The following is a 20,063-nucleotide window of genomic DNA, read 5'->3' on the forward strand; positions in this document are numbered from 1 at the left end:
GGTCAAAACAGTTTGATTAAAAAGTTTTATCAGGCATTAAATAATTCCTGGTCTTTACATAAAATGTTCCTTCAGGATGCCAATCACAACAGCTTTTCAAAATCAGTGTGTGCTAGTTAACATCTAATACAGGGTTTTTTAGGGTTTATTCAAGATCTGGTATGCTATTTTTAGACATCCACTACCTTGGGGAACTTAAGTAAAAAAAAAAAAAAGATTAATTCAATTGACTTAAAAAATACAAGTTTTGTTTCTTCCCCCCCCCAAAACAAAAGTGTTTAATTTATTTAACTTTCTAAATATTAATCTTGTCTCTTGAAAACTGTTATAAAGCAGGTTCTTAAATGTAAGATATTAGAGCGTTGTTCTGTTTTCATAACTCTGTAACTAAAACTTTAATACTATAAAGCAGGGCTGTCTAACTGATGGCCTGTAAGCCATACCTAGCAGGGCTGTGCGAAGCTTTGGCTGCTGATTCAATTTGGTGGAGATTTGGCAGTCAAATCTCCAAATCGAATCAGGAGGCCCTTTAATCCCTCTGAATCGAATTGGAACCCTCTGAATTGATTTGGAGACATTTGATGATTCGGACATAAACACAGCTTTAAATGTTTTTTCTACAAACCTCAAGGTACCAGGCGGCTCATGAATGCTGAGATGCTGGGGCAGATGGAGTGTCCCATGGGAGCACAGGGGGGCCCCCAGTGCACTCGGCGGTGGACCCAGAAGTTGATCAGAAGTGCTTTTGGTCCACTTCCTGGTCTACCACAGAGTGCGCACGGGATCCTGGAGGGGCATGGCGGAGGTCCGCCACTGAGCATGCGGGGGACCTCCCGTGCTCCTGTGGGACACTCCATCCGCCCCACCATCTCAATGTTCAGGAGGCAAGCCTGGTATATACCTCAAGGTATGTAAAAAAAAAGATTTAAAGCTGCAACTATGGTTGAATTGCTGATTCTCTCAGATTTGGATTTGGTCGAATTGGGAAAGTGATCTGAATCAACTAATAGAATCAATGTCCCCCGACTTGGGCCAAATACGAATCAAATATGGCCTGTTTCACACATCCCCAATACCTAGCCTGCAAGGGGCCAACACATGCCCATGAGCAGTTAACACCCATTTTGAGGGCTCCAGTGGCTGTCTCTCCTGCTGCCATGTGGTGGGGCCTGTGTACCACCTGTGCAGCCTTCAGGGAAGAGGACAGGGATCCACATGCTGCCTATCTGTGACAGTGGCTGTGTGCCACTGGTGTAACCTGTGCAGCAGGTGGGGTCAGGGGGGGCCTACCCTGCAGCACACTGCCTGCATAGTGTGTGGCTCAGGGGCTGCACACTGGCACTGCTTGTGGCCCCCCAGTTGCACAGCCTACTCTAAAGACTGGAAACATTGACTTAAAAGGTACAAGAAGCCTGCTGAAGTCAGTGAGGCTACTTGTGCATTGAAGGTAAACATATGCATAGGTTTTTGAAGGATCAGGATCTGTGACACTTGGCTTATAGTGTCTTGCAGTGGCTGACTGAGGGGGAGAAATAAAACAAACACTGTAAAATAGTTTTAAATTATTCATTTTCTCTTCCAGTATAATTAGGTGAACATATACACTGTTACTTGAACACAACTTATTAATGAACATAAGCACCGGTGGTAATGCGTAGGGCTGCATCCCCTGACCAGCTGTACTCACCGCTCAGGAAATGGGCAGGGGAGGCAGGCGCCCCCAGTGCCGGCCAGGGAGTGGGAGTGGCTGTGGACGCCCGACCCCCAGTCAGCGACATTGGCCTTGGGGGGATTCCTCCCCCAGCTGCTGACTAAGGTGGCACCAGTTGCCCATAATAAGTACTTTGGCCATCCAAATGTTTGTCTAGAGTCAATATATACAATAAAGTTAAGCTTCTAATCCTGTTAATTTAAGAGGAATTTAAAACCTAGATGAAGGAAAAAGGGCAAGATTTTTGACCACAGGGGAAAATTATTGGTGTACTTACTGGCTGTTTCTGGTTGTATATTAGTATACAGGCAGTCCCTGACTTACAACTTTTTGAGTTATGACGAACAGCACTTACAACCTTTATAAATTGGCACCCTGTTTTGTGGTTCCAATGTGGGTTTTGACTTTATAATGCTTGATACAGCTGTGTCCAGCTGCTAAGTCTGTTGTTCTGGAAAAGGAGGGGAGAGGAAAGGGGTGTGGGGGGTGCAGATCAATGCCCTGCAGTGAGGGAGGGAGGGGCAGGGGCTAGGACAGGGACAGAGGGCATGGGGGTGTTGGGGGAAGGGCACAGCTCCTGCCACTGCGTGCCACTGGTCTGGGAGCTGCTCGTCTGGAGGCTCAGCCAGTGGTTCCCATTGCTGCACCTGCCGCTCATCCAGAAGGACATGGGGTGGTTAGTGAATCTGGATCTGCACAGGGCTGGCAGGACTGGGGCTGCACCAGGCTGTGCTCTGGGTGTGCGGTGGTGGTGCTGGGACCAGAGGCTATGCCCCGCTGCCGCTTGCCCAGCTGGGGCAAGTGCAGGATGGAGCCGCTGCACTGACTCCAGACAAGCAGTGCACAGTGGCAGGAGCCGCCACCCCCTCCCTGTGCTCCTCCAGACAAGCTACAGCTCCTGGCTGGGTGAATAGCGCGAGAGCGTGGGTAGGGGCCTGAGCCCCCAGATCAGGGTGGGGCAGGTGGCAGAGCAGGGGTTGTGGGGGGGCTGCAGCCACCTGAAAATTCACTGAAGCCCCCCCATTGCCTCCACGGTCCCCCTGTGCAGCCCCACCCACCCTGCACAGATCCAGGGGCACATGCCCTCCCCCATGGTCTCCCCGACGAGTGATGGGAGCAGCCAGACAAGCCACCAGACAAGCAGCTCCCAGACTAGCAGCATGTGGTGGCAGGAGCCACCCTCCGCTCCCTTCACCCCTTGGATGAGCCGCAGCTTCATCCCGCGCCCCTCCTGCCCCGGATGGGTAGTGCTTGCCCCAGCCTCTGTCCTAGCCCCTGCCCCTCCTTCCATTCCTCACCATGGGGAGGTTGATCTGCCCCTCCCATGCCCCTTCCCTCCCTCCTCCCTTTCCACAACACACTTACAAGCTGCACACAGCTGTATCCAGCAATGTAAAGGAACCAATCCCCCATTTATAACATTGTTCCTATGCGAAAACTGGTTCTGAGTTACAACAATTCGACTTAAGACACAACAGGTCTTCAGGAACCTATTGTGTTATAAGTCTGAGGACTGCCTGTACTGCTCTAATCTCTGTGCCATTTGTGACATCTTTATATGTCCAGCATAGCTGAAAATCAGTGAATCAGTGAAGAACGCTAAGTTTGTGTAAGGAACTATAATAGTACTGTAAGTTTTGTCCTCTTCAATCAGAAAAGGAATCAATTGGCCCCCAACTTAGTAGTATTTCTAAGAATATAAGATGTAGTAAAAATATCAGTTCTTTTGAAAAGAAAAGAAGAAAACCCACAAGACTTCTGTGGACACTGACTTGGTTAAGGGAGTGCTGCTGATGGAAGATAAATGTTTGTCATTATTTTAGGGGATTGAATGCATCTTTTAATGTTAAATTTGTTATCTGATAAGTTGTAACAAAGTAAAAAATATACACCAGTTATTTTATAAATAGCTGAAGAAATAAATCATATAACTTGTGTAGGACCCAGTCCCACAAACAGCATGGCATTCATAGTTTTGCTTACATGACTAACAGATAAGACACTATTTCAAGAAAATTATGTACGTGCAAAAGCAGTGAATATATCATGCCTGTAATATATACTCTTGCATTGTAAAAATCATACTTGCATGGCAAGCATTCAAGTTCTTACCATATTGTAATCATTCATCACTTCTTCCATATCAGTATTGGTGTTAAGTTTATCCACTAGCTGAAACAAGACAGAAGTTGAAATAGTTAAGGCTTGCTCTCTTTTTTAACCACACAACAGAAGCACGGAAGAAAAAAGAAAACTCATGAAATACTGTATGAAGATGTAGCAAAAGAAGTGAGCAATAGTCTTTTGTTATGACAAACATAAAAATCTGGCTTAGAAACCAAATAGATTACACACAGTATTCATACTTAATAATCACTGCATAACAATGCAAAAAATAATAAATGTAAATATTATGGAAGCAATACTGATTTCTCACATCCAAATGCAACTGCTTCTCATCGAATATACACCACATACTCTTTTTTCCCCCCCTAGTTCTCTTCTCCTCCTTACAAGGCTCAAAATATTTTCCTCTCTATGGCTTTGCTCTTTACTGTGCCAAACAGAAACTAAATCTATTTTTCAATTCCTCCCAAATTTGGAATTAAGAAATTTTCCAGTTCAGACTCTGATTAGCTTAACTTCCTAAACAGCTTAACTGTAGCTATGAAACATGCTGATCAATCAACTAGCATTGCAGAACTCATAGGAAACATTTTTTTAAACAATGGCAGCCACCACTGTCACTCTCAAACACACCAGAAACAAGGTGTGGAAGCAGCTACCCCAGAGTAGCTTTGCTACTATCTTTCCAGTTTTGGTGCCTGCAGCGTGGGAGCTGATGGGGAAGGCTATGCTTCTCAGTGGTACACTAAGGAGTGCCAGAGAAGTAGTATGGACATATTCGTGAAATCTAAGCAACTTGATGGATTCCTAGTAAGTCACAATATACATACAATATAACTCTAGGGTATCACTAAAAATGTCTTAATATGAACACATACAGCAGTGGTTCCCAAACTGTGGGTCGTGACCTGAGATGGTGTCACAGAGGTGGTGGGCTATGGGTTGGGAGTGAGGGGCCATGCTGAGAAAATGGGGTCATGCTGAAGAAAAGTTTGGGAAGCACTGAGAGCAAGAAGTAACGCTTTGTAATGGTGTAATGTACTAACAATCCATATACTTTACTTGAGGTCACAGATTAAGTCATCAGAGATGTCACTAGATACCTCCATGCTGTGCCTGGGGGAGATACTATGAAGTACACTAAAACCAAGATGGCAATCATGAACGTCATAACAAAACTCGCTGAGCGCTAAGTGGAATCAGGTGTGAATATAAAATGAGCATTATAGCAAAACAGCGCTAAGTGAAATAGTGTTAAGTGGAGGTTGCCTGTATTTGTTTCTGCTTTAATAACTGAATTAAAGCCATTAACTAATCAGTATTTTTTTTCAATGGAGATACACTGGTGAAAAAGAAACTAAAGTCAAAACCAATATATTCAACATACAATCCTAATGGGGAAAAATTTGATATAAAAAAGTGGAGAGTAGCATACCATATTATAATCTGCAAGTTGACCTTGAAATTCTTTGATTTCACCAGCTAATGCCTCTGCCCTAGATACACGGCAAAACAAAGCAAAACAAAACAGAAAACAAAGTTATGAAAGAGAGTCTTCAGTGCAGCAAAACAAAATCAGAAAACTATCAACTGTTAATGTTCTGCAGTTCAGATGGCACTAGTATTCTTGTCTGATATAACAAATAATAAGCAACTGATAAGATATTTAGCTATGCTCAATTAGAACATGACTCACCTTTTTTCATATGATAGGTAGACAGAATTCTCTTGGTTATACATTTCTATTTCTTTCTGCAGCTTATTAATTTCTGTTGTGAGTTCACTTATTTTGCTTCTGTGAACAGGAAACAAAGTCACTCATATTTAAAATGTATTGTAGGATACATCTTATAATTTATTATAAATTTATAAATATTCATATTTATTCAGTCTCTCTTCCTCTTATGGCATTGGGTGTCTCAAGCTGCTAAAAGGCATGAGCAGGAAGGGGAGAAAACAGAGTGATCCTGAGACTTATCCTCTGATTACTATCCCATGCTGCTCATCCACGTAAACATCAATGATACTGCCAGGGCAACCCTGAACAGAACATGTAAATAGGCAGCTCTGGGTGCAAGAGTAAAGGGGGCAGGAGCCCAGGTGGTGTTCTCATCACCTTCCAGTCAAGGGTAATAGGGCAGTTGATCTTGCATCCAGAGCTAGAAATAGGTTCTCTGTCTCAGGTATGTCAATTGGATACCCAGGACTGTTCTAGGGTGGCTGCATTGCCATACTCCTCAGATTTGATGTATGCAAAGCAGGACCATGTGGTTTGAGTGTATTTCATGGTGTCTCACTCGGCTACAGCATGAAGGCTTCTAGTGACATCTCCAATTACTTAACTTGTGACCTCAATTATAGCATATGGATTGCTAGTATGTTCCACCATTACAAAATGTTACTTCTTGCTCTAAATTAGCGCTTTCCTAATTTTTCCTCAGCACGTTACTAAACAGATGCATTCTGGAGATCAACACATAGGTGTGCAGATGGTGTCAACAGCAGGGCTTTGGCTTCTTCAATCAGGAAGTGGTGTTCCAAGAAGGAATACTGGGAAGAGATGGGGTCTACCTGACAAGGAGAGGAAAGATTACCTTTACATATGGGCTTGCTAATTTAGCAAGGAGGGTTTCAAACCAGGTTCACCAAGGGATGGAGTTAAAAGTCCAGGGGTAAGTAAAATGCTAGGAGACCTAGATAAAAACCTAGTAAGCAGAAGCAGTAGTGGAAGCCTTAGCAATATTCTCAGGGGGAAGACAGAGCAATCAGTTACATTTTTGGCAATTCCAGGTGTTTAAAATGAACTATAACCAACTGTATGTTGCGATGTAACATGTTTACATAAATTTAAGTAGTTTTAATGTTTGTAGTTCTTAGCTCAAATGTTATTGGCTATGGCTGTATTTGTAATGTTATGTTATATGTATTGCTAATGTAATCACCTGAAAATTTCAATGGCCAAGGAAGTCATAATAAAGGCCCTCCTGCATAAAGAACAGTGGCTGGGGCAAGACTGGGTTGATAAGAAGATGGACACAAAGAAAATCAGTCTCTTCTAATGGTTGCAACCCATTAGATGTAAAGAAAGTGGAGTCTGTCGCAACCAATACCAGACCCATATCATAAGGTGAACAGTCATAAAAAAGGCTGGGGCAAGAGTGGATGAAGATAGTGAGAGCGTTATCAAGAAGAATTAAGTTACTCTGCTGGTGACTGCAACCTACTAGGCACTGAGCTGGATAGGCCTCAACCCTCTACCACACTGAGCCTAAAAATAATAAAGATGGCTCCTCCAGGATGGCCATCAAGGAGGCGATTGCTGGCAAACACATGGCATAATTAACAGTCTCTGGCCCTTTAAGTAATTCTGAAGCTATGTGACAGATGTTGAGTGTATGACCTGCAGTAGCAGGGAAGGGGCCAGGTAGCTTAAACAAAATGTTTCTGCTGTGTCTTGAATTAAGCTAAATTGTGTGTTCTAAGTTGTGTGGTGTTGTTGTGTCTTATTTAGCTGTGTCTTAGCTTAGGCAAAGTTTTTCTGTTACTTCTTTGTCTTATGCTTGAAACTGCAAATCGCTGTGTTCAGTAAATGCTCTCTTCAGAGAACGGACTATTCAGGCGCTTCTACACGTGACAGGGGTTTAGTCCTCAGGTTTTTATTCTATGATCCCTTAATTGAAATGGTGGGGCATAGTATAAAACCCTGAGAACTAAACTGTTTCAATCTTTCCATCATGTTATGTTGAGGGGCCCGGTCCTCGGGTGTTTTTTTTTTGGTCTGACCTGGAGCCTCCCCACGGCAGGGGGGCAAGCTGCCAGCTGGCCAAGTGGTCCCTGAGCTGTGGGGAGCCCTGGTCCTCCCATCCATGGTGGCAGTGCCCCCTGGGGCTACCCTGGCAGGCTGCTAGCAGGCCAGGTGCTGCCCCAGCTCAGAGGCAGCACCCAGCCCAATCCAGCTCTTCCCTGAACCCAAGCTAGGGTAGCACCCAGCCTGCTAGAAGCCCATCTGGGTGGCCCCAGGGGTGCTCTGCTACTGCAGAAGGAAGGACCAGGGCTCCCTGCAGCTCTACGGCCACTCATCCCACTGGCAGCTCGCCCTCTGACTGCAGGAGAGGCGGGCAGGCTCTGCAAAAAAAAGGATTGGGCTCCTCACTGCTTCTGCCTTCAGCAGGCTCCTGTGGTCAGCAGGATGCCTGAGGCTGCCCAAGAAAGGGCTGACTTCCCTTGGGACAGTGTGGGAAAGTAGCAAGAAGGCAGCTGGGTTTGCCGGCAGCTGGAAAAGGTGGCAGGGACAATGGCCCAGGCTTCCAGCACCCTGTGCACCATCTCTGCCACCTTCTCCAGCCACCAGCAAACTCAGACACCCTTCTGCTGCCTTCCCACACTGTCCCAGGAGCAAGCCAGCCCGTTTCCAGACAGCCCAAGGCATCCTGCCGGCTGCAGAAGCCTAATGAAGGCAGAAGCGGCAAGGGGCCCCATCTTTTTTTTTCTGTGGAGCCTGCCTGCCTTGCTCATAGCAGAGGAGTGGGGTACAAGCTGACAGCTGCATTGTTGCAATTTGCAACATTGCAAACTAAACTACATCTGGATGTAGTTTAGTTTGCAACAATGCAAACTCATTTAAAACCCCCAAAACTCTTGCATGCGTACAGTGTTATGCCATTGAGATTTCTGTCATGTGTACATGGTAATGGCATCACATGTACAAGCACCCTCTCGCCCAAGCATTTATGACTTCAGTGCCACTACCTGAAGTCTAACATTAAAGTCCAGTAACAAGATACCTAAGATATTCATATATTAGTGAGAGAACCATGGGGAATAAACAGGAAGAAAAGGAACAATTGAGAAGTTATGATGTAATTGGGATTATGGAGATGTGGTGTGACACTTCATGTGTCTGGAGTACTGTCATGGATATGTACAAATTGTTCAGAAAGGACAGGCAGGGAGAAAAAAAGAAGTAGGTGTTGCCCTATATATAATGGAGATAGACATGTAAGTGCTGTACAAAGTGGAAGGTATGCTTTTTGAAAGCCCTTGGGTAAAAGTCAGAGAGGAAAGCAACAGTGGTGGGGGCGAGGGGGTGCTATATGTCACCAAATGAGATGGATAAGGCCTGCTTTAAACATCCAACGGAAGTTGCCAAAGTACAGGACCTAGTTTTCTTGGGGGACTTTAATTATCAGGACATCTGCTGGGAGGAAAACACAGGCTGTCCAACAAATTCTTGCAGAGTGGTTGTTATAACTTTTTGGTATAAACGGTAGAGAGGCCAACTAGGGGGAAACTCTTCTCAACTTGCTGCTCACAAAGAGGGAGAACTTGGTTGAGAAGGTGAAGGTGCAAGGTACCTTGCAGCCCTGGCAGCTATGAAGGGAGGAGCTGATGACAGGAGAACTCCTGAACTGACAGTGGAGCTCAATGAGAAACTTTTCAGACCAGGAGATAAGGGAAGGTATCTGGGGCAGAGAAGAAGCCTATCTATCTGGGGCCTATCTGTAGGCAGGTGGCTTTGGTTTTAGGTTAAGCCCAAAGAGGGTTGGGGTGCCTGCTAGAAGATGCAGGTGCTTTGATTTAGTTTAACTAGAGTTTAGCCTTGAGCCCTGCTGGGGCAGGCTTGAGACTTATTGCTAAAGACCTGGACCAGAGGGTCCATGGGCCCACAGGGGGTTGACCTGGACTAAAGGGTCCCCAAGTCCAGAAGGGGAGATGAGACTGTGGGCCCAGAGAGGAGCTGTGTGTGGGACCAGAGCTCTGAGAACCCAGAGAATGGGCTATGTGTGGGACCAGGTGTCCAAGAGCTCAGGGAGAAGCTAAGTAAGGAACCAGGAGGCCTGAGGATCCAGACAGGGGTCAAGAGTATGAAGTGAGAACATCATGGATTTATGACATCTATGAGGCTTACGGCACAGTGTAGGGAAGGAATGGAGCCCTGCAATTTAGAAGTATGGACAAGCTGAGAGGGCCTACTAAACTGGGAGGCAGGATTGTGACTAATGGGACCTGACAGAGGTCCAATAGGGATTGAAACGGGGTCAGGCTCACTCAGAGCCCAGGGGTAGCCTCCCTTACACAAACTTCAATAAGAACAAAGTGTGGTGGGCTACAGTCAAGCCTGAGCCAGGCAGGGGCCACACAGCCACCAGGGAGCATCAAAGCTGCCCCAGTGGCCACGAGCCTGCTACAATGACACCAAGTCGGGTGGAGCTGCAGACACTCTGGAAGGTAGAACTTGAATCCAGAATGAGTGGGAAAGACTAGAAAAATGGTCCACATTCCATCAGATGAAATTCAGAAAGGGCAAGTGCAAGTGTCCTGCACTTGGGACGAAATAATTGCATGCACAAATACAGATTGGGAAATGGATGGCTAGACTGAAGTATTACAGAGGAGGACCTGGGAGTGACAGTAGACCAGGGGTGTCAAACTCACCGCATGCCCCAGACCTGATCCAGACTGTGGAACCTCTTGTGGGACAGATCCAGTCTGGGGCATGTGGTGGCAGCAGCCGCTCCAGATCTGTCCCAGGGCACTCAACAGTGTCAGCAGCAGCACCAGATCCTGCCATGTGCTCTATGCTGGAGCCAAAGCTGCCACTGATGCCACATGCCTGTGTCCTGGGTCACAGCTGCAGCTCTGGCTCTGGCACGGGGCACACAGCAGGAAGTCCAGCACATGGTACATGGCAGTGGCAGGGCTGGTGGGGCCACAAGAGACTAGTAAATTCCAAGGGACTGAATTCTGTGGCAGATCATTTCCCATGGTCATGCCCCACAACTTCCAGTTGCTCACTGGTAACTTGGCAGGCCAGACAGAGCAGCTCTCCATACTGGATCCGGCCTGCAGGGTATGTTTGACCACCAGCTGAATATAAGCCAACAGTGCGCTCTTGTTGCAATATAAACCAATGGCATAATGGGTTACATTAATGGGAGTCTCACTTGCAAATTATGGGAAGAAGTTCTTCTGATCTATACAGCACTAGTGAGGCCTGGAGTACTGTGTCCAATTTTGGGCCCCATATGTTCAGAAGTATATGGATAGATTAGAAAGAATCCAGAACAGAGCAACAAAAAGGATTAGGGGCCTGGGAAGCATGATTTACAAGGAAAGACCGAAAGAACTAGGTTTATTTAGTCTGAAGAACAGAAGACTGAGGGGAGATTAGATAATAGTCTTCAAATACCTGAAGGGCAATTACAGAGAGGATTGAGATAGACTATACTCTGTGGCTATATGGGATCAAACTAGAAGCAATAACCTCAAGCTGCAGCAGAGGTAATTTAAGTTAGAGATTAAGAGGAGCTTTCTGACTATGAGAGTGGTCAAATATCGGAACAGGTTATCTAGAGAAGCTGTGGACTCTCCATCCCTGGAAATTTTCAAGAGCAGGTTAGACAGACACTTGGCTGTGATGGTTTAGTCAGAGACCATTCTGCCCTGAGCAGGAGGCTGGACTAGTTGAGGCCCTTTCCAGCCCTAGTTTCCTGTGATCCTGTGATGCTTGCTGGACCTTAACTGACCAGTCAACCAAGAAACATGCCACTGAATTCACTCCCTTATTAGGTAATGTATTAAATGATCAGGAGACTGTTCACACAAGCCACATGGACAGTATTAGCACAGTACTAGTAATTTAGCACTTAGTTAAAGAACAATGGCAAAAACAATGTTTTATTGTCTCATAGTTAAGAAAATGTTCTATAATTGTTTTCAAGAGGCAGGATTAATTTAGCAAATATAATACATAAGAATATATAAATTGGTCACTAAACTTTTAGTACTGAGCAATATCTCAGAAATCTATTGTCATTCTTTCCTCATTTTTATTGGGATGTGATGATGGCAAAAACACTAGACATTTCAAGAAACTTCCTAGTTTTGTAATCTTTCTGAACCTGTTCAAACTAAACCTTAGGGAACGACATATGTAGAAGAAAGCAGTGCCCATTAACTCAAGTAAGTGAAGCAATTGTGACAAAGCTTTATAAGATTCCCAGAGATTACCTTCCCTGTAGTGCTAGCTTGAAGTAATACCTCAGGCGCTGCCCACAGCCCAGCAAAGATGTATTCAAAAAAGTCTCTAGCACAAGTGATGCTTTAAATTCAAAGTAGCTGCCACTCAAGTTAACAATGCACTGAATGCTAAACTACTCAGGCTGCTAATCCAAATACACTGTGATGTTCTGTAGACAGATGACTCATTTAAAATTAGGCTAAACTAAGAAGGCCTTAACCTATTGTGGATAACTTGAGTTTAAGCCAGAACAAAAATGAGACTTCAGTGCAATAAAAAACAAATAAGCCAATTTATTCTTGGAAAGAGAACGTTCTTGGGACATTCACCCCAGAACAAAGTCCCTCCTTGTTCCTTCAAATCTTACGATGTATACAGCCAACCCTCATAAATGTACAGCCAATCTAAATAAGTAAAAAGTATGGCTATTACTAATTTTATGAGATTGTATTTTATTTGTTGAAAAGGATGATGGGAAGGTAGAGGGCATTAGCCATGTTCCAGTTTGAAAACACTGCCACAAACCTACCTAAGTAATCCAAGATAATAGGATTTATCCATAATCTGTCGCTGAGGACCTAGCAAAAAAGAACAAGTAACATTTTGTTAGAAGGCAATGCATTTTATTGAGTTGTAGCTCATGACAACAAAGGACCTGCAGAAATTACACTTCAAAACACAGTCACCACCTTCAGTGACCTCACATGGACTTTATTCAATCAATCCATCCAAATAAAAGAAATACTTTTGTGAGGATTTAGATTACTTAAACAACTGACATTTTTTATGATAACTGGCTAAATCCTTCAAAGACACAGGAGTCATGAAAACAATAACTTGCCCTAAAAACAATATGAAATTTTGCTAGAAGAGAGAGGTGAATTGAAAATAAAGACATTACATGACAAATCATCACAGGAACATTTAACTTAACCCTGCTTTCTGTAACTTTCACCTCAGCTAAGGTTTTATTTTCAGTTTCTGCGCCAATTCTGTTCCAGTTTTTTCCACCTTTCACATGTGGTGCTTCTGTGTTGTTTCAGCCTGCTGAGTTCTGAGAAACTCTTCCTGCAGTCTGATCCACTCCAGCCATGGAATCAGAGTTAACAAGTCTCCTGCCTTGAGCTGTGTCTTTTTTTTGGACTCTCCTAAGGCTGAAATCACCTGGAGATACTTTACCTGCTCTCTTCCCAGTTTACTCAGCAAAACACCTGTGACAGCTTACTGCAAGTCTAAATGTTATTCAGTCACTCTATTCACTCATTTGATAGTGATTCTGGGTTAGATTCCTTCCACAATGATGTCCATCTCAGGAAACAGAACTCAGGTCAGCATCAAAAATGAAAGACAACAAAAAATCCTTCTTCAGGTATAGAAGGAGCAAAAAGAAGATGCATGGCAACATAGGACGCCTACAGGACAGACTAGTGGTGACAGATAGGAGTGACAAAGCTGAGCTCTTCAGTGAGTTTTTTCACATATGTATTCCTGAACATGGATAAAGACATCTCCCCCAGTTAGAATAGAGACAGGCACAAGAGGGACACCAGCCCACCAACAGTTAGCGCCAGCCTAGTGAAGGGAGACTTGGAGGGGCTGGACATGCTTAAGCCAGCAGACCCAGACAATCTTCATCCAAGGGTCCTGAGGGAATTAGCTAGTGTCATAGCAGAACCACTGGCAAGACTGTTTGAGCATTTGTGGTACTCAGGATGGGTCCCAGAGGACTGGAAAAGGGCCAATGTGGTCCCTATTTTCAAGAAAGGGAGGAAGGAAGATCCAGGTAACTATAGGCCGGTTAGTCTCACTTCTATCCTTGGGAAAATGTTTGAAAAACTTATTAAGGAACACATTTGTGGGAATCCAGCAGGAAAAATGATGCTGAAAGGCAAGCAGCATGGATTCATAGCAGGTAGATCCTGCCTCACTAACCTTGTTTCTTTTTACAACCAGGTCACAAAATGCTTAGATGCAGGAGTCGAGGTAGATGTGATTTACCTGGATTTCAAAAAGGCCTTTGATATGGTGTCTCATCCCATTCTTATAAATAAACTAAGCAGCTGTGTCACAGATAATAACACGGTCAAGAGGGTGGTAAATTGGCTTATGGGACGCACCCAGAGAGTGGTGGTGGATGGATCGGTATCGTCCTGGAAAGATGTAGGCAGTGGGGTCCCCCAGGGTTCGGTCCTTGGACCACTGCTGTTCAGTGACTTGGATGAGGGCATGGCAAGCACTCTGTCCAAATTTGTGGACAACACCAAATTATGGGGTAAAGTAAATACATGGGTGGGCAGGGAACAGATTCAGGCAAACTTGAACAGGTTGGAAAAGTGGGCAGAGCAGAATAGGATGCAGTTTTAAAAGGGTAAGTGCTAAATGCTGCACCTAGGGAGAAAGAATCACCAACACACATACAGATTGGGAGATGACCTGCTAAGTAGCACAGTGGCAAAAAGGGATCTCAGAATCATAAACAATGCGTGCCCGCAGGCTAGAGGGACACAGCGCACTGGCGGTGGTGGAAGCGCGGCATCAGTAAGTGGGGAGCTTCCGCAGACACCGCCGTCATTGACATGAGCTGGCACAAGCACTGACCGGAGGCGGTGACCACCCAGCAGCAGCCAGCAGCGATCGCTGACCACCCGCAGATGCCAGCCGGTGATGTTGGCAGTGAGGGGTGGGGGTGGCAAGTGGCACCCCTTTTCACAGGGGGTGCACGGGCACCCGCATGCACCCCCACAGCATTGCCAATGCTCTGAGTCATAGACTCCAAGATAAGCATGAGTCGTCAATGTGACAAGGTGATAAGTAAAGCTAACCGTACTCTATCATGCATTAGCAGGTGCATGGCAAACAGGTCTTCAGGAGGGGATACTCCCTCTCCATGTTGCATTGGTAAGGCCGCAGCTGGAGTACTGTGTCCAGTTTTGGGCACCGCATTTGAAGAAGTACGTGGATAACCTTGGTCCAGAGGAGGGCTACTTGTACGGTTAGGGGCCTGCAGGTTAGGGTGTACAAGGAGAGATTGAGGGACCTGGATCTCTTCAGGCTCCGCAAGAGAAGGCTGAGAGGTGATCTTGTGGCCAGCTACAAATTCATCGGGGGTGGGGGGGGGCAGCAAAGAATAGGAGATATGCTGTTTACCAGGGCGCCCCTTGGGGTAACTAGAAACAACGGCCACAAACTGACAGACAACGGATTTAGATTGGACATCAGGAAGAACTTCTTCATGGCAAGGGTTACCAGAATCTAGAATGGGCTTCCAATGGAGGTGGTGCTCTTCCTGACCCTGGAGGTCTTTAAGAGAAGACTGGACAAGCACCTGGCTGGGGTCATATGACCCCAGCGCTCTTTCTTACCCAGGGCAGGGAGTTGGACTCAATGATCTACTGAAGCCTTTTCTGACCCGAAAAAATCTATGAAATTTATTTCAGTAGCAATCTACTGTACAGCTGACAAACTCATTCAGCAGGGCATGTACCAACTCTTGGCCACCTACAATACAAGGATTATCCTAATAACACTACCAGAGCTCTGCAGTGATCCAAAACTCCTTTGCTGGTCTACCAACCGCAAAGAGAAATTTCCAGCTGATAATGTATGAAGGAAATCTAAATACATGAAACCAAGTTATCATAAAACCAGCCTCGGGTGTGATGAGCTGCAAAGAGCTCCACTGCCCCCCATACCCCATTCAATCCTAAAGCTTTTTTCCAGTGGTTAATGGGCTTTGAAGAGGAGAAGTATATGAAGAATGTGTCCTTCTGGGACTAAAGAGAAACATCTTTAATACAGAATATAGAAGTCTGTTACTTCTGAGAGTTTTAGAAGCAAGAACAAAAAAGGAGGGACTCAATCTGTCTCTTCTTTCTAACCCCCATTAGTTGTATTTGGTTACATTACAATTGATTCATTTAAGAGAATAAGTCATTTTAGCCTTTCTTGACAAAGATTTCAGACACTTCACTAGATGCAGTATGTACTGCAATTAAGAGCTGTGCAAAACAGCACAGTTCTGTTTCTACAGGACAGCATTTCATTTCACGTTTCATTTCATTTCAAAACCACTGTGTTCCATTTCATTTTGTTAAAGCTATTTCACTGTTTTGCCCATAGGCCATAACGGAGAAGCATGAAACTGCCTATGACTGTCATTTCTTGCCTGATTTGGATGATACTTGTAGAGATGGTAGCCCCTTCTGAGGCCATGAAGCTGCACCTCAAACTGCTGACAAGCAAAACTCATGACATGGGTGACACTGTATGTGTTAAGGTGGGCCCTCACTGGCACTGGGGCTTCTACATGACACAGTAGTCTGCCCCAATGAGGCCTCCTCCTCCTCTACAGCCTCAGCTTGGTCCACCATTTTAAATGACAAAAGGTAAATTATAACATAGTGAGCAGCAGCACAGTAGCACCAGCAGCACCTCAGGCAGCCAAATGATGACAGAGCTTTTCTTTCCTTTCTTGCAGGGGCTTTTCCTCCAACAGCTGCCAGAGAACTCTCCCTGCCAGCCCCAGCCCTGAGGCTTAGATGTGCCCAGGGCCTTATGTTCTTGCAGTCAGGTGCTAGGAGTGTTGGTCTAAGGACATGGCACTGGCAGACAAGACCCTTTCTTTTGTGTCAGTTTAACTGTGGTATGTTTTAGCAGACCAACTGAATAGTTACAGAAATATATCTCAGCAAGCTTTTGAGTTAAAAAACCCTTTGGCAGCCTGAGGAAGCACCTGCAGTTAGTGTGTGTGTGTGTGCTGTTCCTGGATGGAAGGAATAGTAAAGAAGCCAGAGGCTTGGATGCAATGCAGGCAAGAAAACCAGTCAGTGAAAATGGAAATAGAGGTGTCAGGGGTGATAGACAGGCAGGGGCGGGGGGGGAGTGGGATGTAGCGGTACAGGTAAAGGTGGAGAGGTACTTGGGGAAAAAACTATTTTTTTCACAAAATCTCTGCCTCCTTCAGACACAGAATAAAGCTTCTCTGGGGATGAACCAATGCCCTAGGGATGAACTAGTTAACAAAGCTGAGTGCTGTTCTCAACAATGGGACTCAATTCTTGCTAATTAGGTCTCTGCCTATGTCACAGAATTTTTATGTGATGCTCAGTCAGTACTTTAAAAGGAACTTTTCATACATTGTTAATAACTGTATGATCCTTATTCTTCGGTGCCTGACATGATCCAGGGGTCTGATCTGTACGAATAGTGAGCACCAAAAATACAGGTGAAATCAAAATGAACTCTCTTTTGAACATTTAGATTCTACATCATTCTAAGAATGATAAAGTCCAGTTACAGCATCTAAATTTATTGGACACATCTAACTTTAATTTTACTGTCTCAGTTCCTTCTCTTTAAATGGGGGTAATCATATCTCTTCACCTTACAGAGGACCTCTGAAATGAATTAACTGTGAAGCATTCAGTGTAGCAACAAGTGTCAGGGCTCATGAGGAAATTAATAAGAAATGTACATTAAACAAAGAGGACAAAATATTAAACAGCTGTTTATTAAGTAAGCACTCTATTCTGTGCACAAAATGACGCAGAAATTCTGTGAAAATATAGCATCTGATCATTGAGTTAAAAACAATATATGTACACAAGGGCACCAAATTAAGAGTTCAACTTTAACTTTGGCATTTTGCTAATTTTTGAGTGTTTTATTTTGCAAGCTTAGGAGGTTCTCCTAACATTGTGTGTATTGATGCACGTGCACGTGTTCAATACAGAATAAATGTATGTCTGCAATGCAGTCAAAAATGTACTGCACCTCCTACAGTCATATTAGCTTTACACTTGTTTAGATCCTGATCACAGTGTAGTTCCTACAGGATAGAGTTCACTGTGAACTTCAAAACTGTGTGCGACCCTGGGAAAATGCATGGGTGAGAAGCCATGGTATCACACGTACACTGCTACCAAGTCAACTATTTTAAAGCTATCTTAAGCATACCTACATGAGCTGGAGTCACAGATTAAAGCTGTCACTCAGACATACCAACATTTTTCAATTTGATATGCACTTCCAATGTTTTGTGGAATGAAGTGGGATTTATATTCTAGACAACATGGGCATGTAAACATGCATACATACTCGCATGCTAGACAGTTAATTAAATTTACCATATAGTTTTACTTTCACAATGACAAAAGAAAGTGTGAAACTAGCCATGTCATTATGTGCAAGGCATGTCTTTAAATCCTTATCAATTCTGCTAAATTAAATTTTCACTCAACCTTCAAATCCTATGAGTTTTATTCAGACTTCTGAGATTCCAGAGCTAAACATATTTTCCACCATCTAGTTCCTCCAAAACAGTAACAACTGACAATGTTTAAAAAACTTTTCAATATTATGATACTTTTTCACATATTCTACAATACCTTTCATTCCAGTTTTCATTCCACTCAATCCCTGTTGTGTCACTGGACGATCAGCAACTTTAATCTGACTTGACAGGACCCCACCAGTACCCATGAGACCAGCACGAGTCCCAGGTCTTGGTGTACCAGGGGGCATCTGGGCAAAGAAAACAAAATCCCATCTTAGAATAATAATTAGCAGGTGATAATGTTTATGCAATTATTAAGCAGCGTATTAGAAATCTTAGAGCTTAGGTACTTTTATCAGTTAGAAACATTATGATTTTAGATCTTTATTGCTTGTTTAGTCCAGAGTAATTTCACTTTACTTCAGAATAAAAACAGAATGGAAATCAGATGCATAGTAGTGTAAGTCACTTCTCCCCATGGTAAAGATACCCTTCAGAAAAGTAGGCATAACTATACCCTGGTGTAAAACACAATGACATATTTACTAAAGAATCTATTAACTCTAGTTAGTCCATACTAAAAGTAGAGCATACACAGTACAAGTGCAAGTTACTCCATTCCAGGGTAAAGCCACCATTCAGAAAGAAAGGAGTAATTATACACTAGTATAGCAATCATGTGTTTGCTCTGCAATTTAATTTCATCTCTGGCTAGATAGCCTGTGCTCCGTACAAACCAGCTCCTCTGCCACTTAGTGGCAAGATGGTATAACAGCAAAAAAACTAGAGTTTGGGTTAATCTTGTATTCACTCCTTACAGAGTGCATCTACACATGTGCTTTACTGTGGAGTAGGCCAATTAGTTCCATCGTAAAGCATCACCATCTACAGTATTCAGGTGCAGTAAATTAATTAACTCTGCCATAAGGTAATACTTTTGGGGACAGTACTATCTTACAGAGGAATACTTACCTGCAATCACACGGATGCATGGAAGGTGACTCCGGCTGCAAATTGTGCCTGGTCAGCCCAGCCAGCCGGGGGTTAGACTCCTGCCTCCTGCCAGGCCCTCTACTGCTCGCTGCTACCACCTGGAGCCTGGGGCTGACCCCCCTGTACTTCCTGTCAACCCAGGCCTGCTATGCCCCAGTTCAAACTGCTGCTGTCTTGGGAACACATGTAGTCACTGTGCCTGGAAGCAGTTTAATCCCGCTCAAACAGCTCTAGAGTTTATTGTGTTGCATTAATTACATGTATAGATGCACCCACTGGGAGCATCTACATGTGCAATTAATGTGACTGAATAAACTGCAAAGTACTTTACACAGCAGTAAAGTATTCCTGGGATTAGCTTTTATACATGTACCTGGGACAGCAGTAATTTGAGGCAGGAGGAGCAGTTTAGGCCAGGGCTGCTCCTGCCCTGCTCTGCTCCTCTGTAGCAGCCAGAGGAAATTCCAGGCTCTGCCCACAGCTGCCCAAGTGTCAGCCCTGAGTTGGCAGGAGGCATAGGAGTCAGTCCTGGGCTCTGGCTCGCAACAGCAGTGTGGCCTGGGGGGCAGCCCTAGGCTGGCAGGGGGTACAGGGGTTGTCGCCAGGCACCAGGTGACTGCGTTGGGCGGCAGAAGAGCTGGCTAGGTCATGTAGCTAGGCAGCAGGCAGGAATGTGGCCCCCTGTTGGCTGGGCTGACTGGGTACAATTTACTCCCATGTCAGAATCTAGATGTGTGTTGTTGCGCAGTAAATAACTTCACAGTAGGATATTACTTGTATTTACAAGTACTATCCTGCTGCGGAGTTTATTTATTTTCTGTGTCCTACTAGGGCAGCGTATGTAGACACTGATGTTTTACTGCAGAGCTAAGTAGTCTTAGTAAATGTCTCACGTAGATGTGCCCCCTATGAAGTAAATTATTCTGTAGTAATGGTGT

The 20,063-nt window shown here is 44.5% G+C and overlaps 1 protein-coding gene across 2 annotated transcripts in view; it reads right to left on the reverse strand.

Moving 5' to 3' along the window:
• Nucleotides 1-20,063, reverse strand: part of IFT74 (intraflagellar transport 74) — a 94,418-nt gene that overhangs the window by 70,024 nt on the left and 4,331 nt on the right. For both annotated transcript variants that reach the window (XM_019517035.1, XM_019517036.1), the window contains exons 3-7: nt 18,245-18,380; nt 12,388-12,436; nt 5,535-5,633; nt 5,274-5,334; nt 3,824-3,883 (exon numbers count right to left, since the gene is read on the reverse strand). In XM_019517035.1, coding sequence (XP_019372580.1) covers nt 3,824-3,883; nt 5,274-5,334; nt 5,535-5,633; nt 12,388-12,436; nt 18,245-18,380 — 405 coding nt within the window. The remainder of the gene's footprint in view (nt 1-3,823; nt 3,884-5,273; nt 5,335-5,534; nt 5,634-12,387; nt 12,437-18,244; nt 18,381-20,063) is intronic.

The sequence above is a fragment of the Gavialis gangeticus genome, unplaced genomic scaffold (genome assembly GCF_001723915.1).
Source record: "Gavialis gangeticus isolate Ggan-Ray unplaced genomic scaffold, GavGan_comp1, whole genome shotgun sequence".
Taxonomy (NCBI): domain Eukaryota; kingdom Metazoa; phylum Chordata; order Crocodylia; family Gavialidae; genus Gavialis; species Gavialis gangeticus.